Source organism: Cajanus cajan, chromosome 9 (genome assembly GCF_000230855.2).
Source record: "Cajanus cajan strain Asha chromosome 9, NIPB_CcT2T_4, whole genome shotgun sequence".
In the NCBI taxonomy this organism is placed as follows: Eukaryota; Viridiplantae; Streptophyta; class Magnoliopsida; order Fabales; family Fabaceae; genus Cajanus; species Cajanus cajan.
In genome coordinates this window covers 5,713,631-5,718,584 of record NC_138525.1, presented here as the reverse complement: position 1 = coordinate 5,718,584, position 4,954 = coordinate 5,713,631, and the positions used below count along the sequence as shown (strand labels likewise).

The 4,954-nt window shown below is 33.5% G+C and overlaps 1 protein-coding gene across 1 annotated transcript; it reads right to left on the bottom strand.

Annotated features, from left to right (window-relative positions):
• Positions 1–1,809: 1,809 nt before the first annotated feature.
• On the bottom strand, positions 1,810–3,624 carry LOC109791758 (uncharacterized). Its single transcript, XM_020351109.3, has 2 exons — positions 3,232–3,624; positions 1,810–3,033 (listed from the first exon to the last, which is right to left on the bottom strand). Exons 1-2 carry the CDS (start codon positions 3,533–3,535, stop codon positions 1,946–1,948), a joined length of 1,392 nt encoding a protein of 463 aa, XP_020206698.2. The 5' UTR covers positions 3,536–3,624; the 3' UTR covers positions 1,810–1,945.
• Between the last annotated feature and the right edge of the window lie 1,330 nt (positions 3,625–4,954).

Here is a 4,954-nt window from a genome sequence, read left to right as displayed (position 1 = left end):
AATCTCGTCCCTCCAAAAGTTTGCTCAAAAGTGGACAATTTAGTCATTTTTCACTAACACAAAATAAGAATAGTTAATTTATTTATTTAGCGTGATTCACAATATTTCGTAAAAATAAGTAATGACTACATTGAAGGATAATTAATTTTTTTCAGAAAATGTAATATACAGTAATAAACACTAATTTATTTAAAATTATTATAAAATGTATTAAACATTTATTAAAAATATATCTTACCGGATGTATTGATTAGAATTTTAATTGATTTTAAAAGATTTTCTTATCATAAAAATTCTTGTGGTACTCAATCAAGAATTTTTTTAATATAAAAAGTTATATGATATTCAATTAAGAAAATCAGGATTTTTTTTAATAGTTTATCAAAATTTGGTGGTATTCAATTAAGATAATTAAAATTTTTTAGAAGTTCATCAAAATTTGGTGCTATTCAATTAATATATTTTTTACTTAATAAAAGTTTGTTAGTATTTAAAAATATAAAGATTTCAATGAATTATTTTAAATATTGAATATTATGAGACTTTTTAGTATAATTTACATATAATTCACTCATCAAACAATATCACAAAAATCTTTGAGATCTCACATGACTTTTCTCTTGCATTTCTTACTTCTTTCTTATATTCTTTTCTTTTTTCTCTCCTCTCTCATCATTCTTGCTTGTCTTTCTTCTTTTCTTTTCTTCTCTATCTCGTTTTTTTATTCATCTTCCTCATTTATTTCATCCTTTCATATATTTATTTCTTTCTCTTTCTCTGTTGTCTTTCTTGCTACTTTTTTTTCTTCTCTTTCTTTCTTCTTCATCTCTTTTTCTCTTTCTTGTTTCTTTTATTCTTTTCTCATTTATCTGTTCTTCTTAATCTATCTTTATATATATATATATATATATATATATATATATATATATATATATATATATATATATATATATTATATAGGGAGCATATCAAGTGAGAGGAAATTTATTATGAGAGATAAGATGATTAAAATATAACTCTTAGATTAATCAAGTGAGAGAAAATTTGGGGTTTAATCAAGTGAGAGGAAATTAATCTAAATATATATATATATATATATATATATATAGGGGAATGCTAATATACTCTCACCTATTTTTTAGTGGGAGTATGTTAGCAACCTACACCAATATTTTAGGACAAAAAAAATCACTCATTTCTTTTGATTTGGTTAATTTGTATAAAGGATATTATAGTAAGTTAATTTAATTTTAAATGAAAATAAGATATTTTTTCTCTCTTATTAACTTCATTCTCTAAGTCATTTCTCTCTCTTATTAAATTTCTTCTCTAACTCATTTTTCTTTCCTATTAAATTCTTTCTCTACATATTTATCTCTTTCTAATTAAATTCCTTCTTTAACTCATTTCTCTCTCATCTCTCATGATGTCTTCCCCCTTTCTTTCTGAACAAATAAAAATTAATTAATTAGAAAAAATAAATGAATTGGAGAATGAAATTAATAAGAAAGAGAAAATATTTTATTTTCATTTAAAATTAAATTAAATTACTATAATATCCTTTGTACGAATTAACCAAATCAAAATAAATGAGTGACTTTTTTGTTCTAAAATTTTGGTGTAGGTTGTTAACATACTCTCAAATCATCAATAATATATTTGAAATTGACAAATTGAGATAATTATCCTGTATCATTTAAGTTTAAAATTAAGAGATTAAAAAAATTTATTTTAAATTTAAGAAACTAATAAACATATTTAAATCCAATAAAAATATGTTTAATAATAACAATAATCTCAAATCCAAAGTAAAAGAAAACCATTATTATTTTTGTAAAATTTCATGGTGGACACTTTTCCACTATTTTGTATTCAAACAACCATCACATAGTGACATAATTAGCATTACAATTTTGCACGGAAAAATAACTCTTCAAAATAGTTCTTAAACAGGAGATCCACCACTGCCATATCCACCACCACTTCCGCCAGGTGATCCACCATATCCACCACCACTGCTTCCGCCAGGTGTTTCACCATATCCACTGCCGCTTCCACCAGGTGTTCCACCATATCCGCTGCCGCTTCCGCCAGGTGATCCACCATATCCACCGCCACTTCCGCCAGGTGTTCCACCATATCCACCGCCACTTCCGCCAGGTGATCCACCATATCCACCGCCGCTTCCGCCAGGTGGTCCACCATATCCACCACTACTTCCGCCAGGAGCTCCACCACTTCCAGGCATACCACCCCCGCTAGGTGGTCCACCACTTCCAGGCATTCCACCGCCACCAGGCATACCACCCCCGCCAGGTGCTCCACCGCTTCCAGGCATTCCACTGCCACCAGGCATATCACTCCCACCAGGTGCTCCACCACTTCCAGGCATTCCACTGCCACCTGGCATACCACTCCCGCCAGGAGCTCCACCACTTCCAGGCATTCCACCGCCACCTGGCATACCACCCCCGCCAGGTGCTCCTCCACTTCCAGGCATTCCACTGCCACCTGGCATACCACCCCCGCCAGGTGCTCCACCACTTCCAGGCATTCCACCCTCGCCAGGTGCTCCACCACTTCCAGGCATTCCACCGCCACCCGGCATACCACCCCCGCCAGGTGCTCCACCACTTCCAGGTATTCCACTGCCACCCGGCATACCACCCCCGCCAGGTGCTCCACCACTTCCAGGCATTCCACCGCCACCCGGCATACCACCCCCGCCAGGTGCTCCACCACTTCCAGGCATTCCACTACCACCTGGCATACCACCCCCGCCAGGTGCTCCACCACTTCCAGGCATTCCACCACCGCCGGGAAATCCACCACCACCAGGCATGCCACCACCACCGGGCATTCCACCGCCACCAGGCATGCCACCGCCGCCTGGCATTCCCCATCCTGGTATTCCAAAGAAGCAATTTTTGGTTTCATCTGAACAACCACCACCTTTACCACCTTCAGGGCTAGGGCTAGGGCTGGGCCCAGGGCTCGGACCTGGACTTTTGGCATCACTTTTCTTTTCAACAACTGTAAACACATGAACGTCAACAAATATCATCACATTGACCACGACACAAATAATAATGTTATCAATAACACAATCCATACGTAGGCAAAGACCCATGCATGCATGAGTTATACTACAAAATTATAAAAATTAACAAGAACAACATGAATATGAAAAAAGTTCAATATCATGGAATTAATGATTAGGCATACACATACCAGCATTAGGAGGAAAACCACCGCCACCACCACCAAACCCAGGAATTATTCCTGGAATTCCAGGAATACCACCTCCACCTATCCCAGGGATGCCAGGAATACCAGGGATGCCAGGAATACCAGGGATGCCAGGAATACCACCACCTAATCCAGGGATAAAACAATTTTTATCAACACAACCACCACCTTTGCTTATTTTAGGTATCGAGGAACTCTCAGGTAAATCCCTAGCTGCTACAACTAAAGGGATGAGAGCAATTATTGCCATGAGTCCAAGGAAGATTGAGCCTTCCTTGGAAACCATTTTTCACTAGTAATCCTAAAGAATATCAGCAAAGTATATGAGAAATGTTTGCTGTAGAGACTTCAAAGGTTGTTATGAAAATTAGTGAGGAACTATACTCTATATATAGCGGAGGAAATCAAGAAAGAGATTAAGTGGAGGAGGAAGTGGACCTGCCTTATTCAACTCTTTCTCTTCCTTAATTAAATTTTTGTAAATAAACATTACTCTTTGTCTCTTCCTTAATTAATTACTTTTGTTGATAAAAATTAATTGTCTGAGTAATGAAAGTGAAGTAATATTCAATGTTTGATGCTTGTGTTAAGGGCTTATGTAGTGAAGGTTGGTAAAATCTCGAACAACTGGCACCATATTATGCACATCTATCATGCATTGGCCGTAACATTGTGAAGTAAATAAATCAAGCACCGAAGTCAAGTTGAAAATGCAACTTGCATATATCTTGCTTTCAATGTTTTTTTTTTCTTTTCATTTTCTTGACTGACCAAAAAATAAGTTTGGATTCAAAATCAACAAAACTTAATTTACTCATTAGTCAAAATAAAATATTCAATGAGAACAAATCCTTCAATAATTCATTAAATATTTATGGTAAAGTTCAGTCTATGTCAAGAAGATGTAGTTTCCCCCATTAAATAATTTCATTAAGAATATTTACTGGGATTATATAAAATTAATGTCCATTTAATTTAAGGACTTAATGATAAAAAAAATTAAGTGTCTTTGGAATTAATGGTTACGGAATTTTCGTGTTGGGATTTTAAAAATAGTTTTTTTTTTTATAAAACAAATCTAAAACGACTTCTAATTCAATTTAGGCATTCTATAGCTTAATTTTTATAAGAAGAAATATTGATTTTTAGTTTTAATTTATTTTTGAAGAATATACAATTGTATAAAATATTCAAGAAAGAATTTTGTAGCTCATAATGATTCTTTTCGATGTGAACAAAACTGCCTTAAGTGAAAAATATCAGAGGTATAGATAAAAAAATTACTATTATGCATTATCTACGAAATAAATAATATATTAATACCAAGCACAAAGTCAACTTGAAAACAGTTTTGCTTTCAATGCTTTCTTCAATTTCTTGATTTAACTAAGTACAGTAGTAAGTTTGAAATTAAAGAATAAAAACTTCATATAACCGTCACAATGAAAAACAATTGTTTATTAATGACACATTGTTTATATAGTGATTTCTAAAAATTATTTTTACTTATAATTATATTCTCATAATTATTAATAAATTTGGATATAGACCATTGTATTATATAATATATGTTATTAAATTTAATTCAAAAATCAATCCTAAAATTATATGTAATTATTTGTTAAATAAATTTAAGTAAGGATGGTAACGGGACGAATCGGGTACGTGTTTTATGATACCCGTTTTCGTCCTTACAATTCAAACC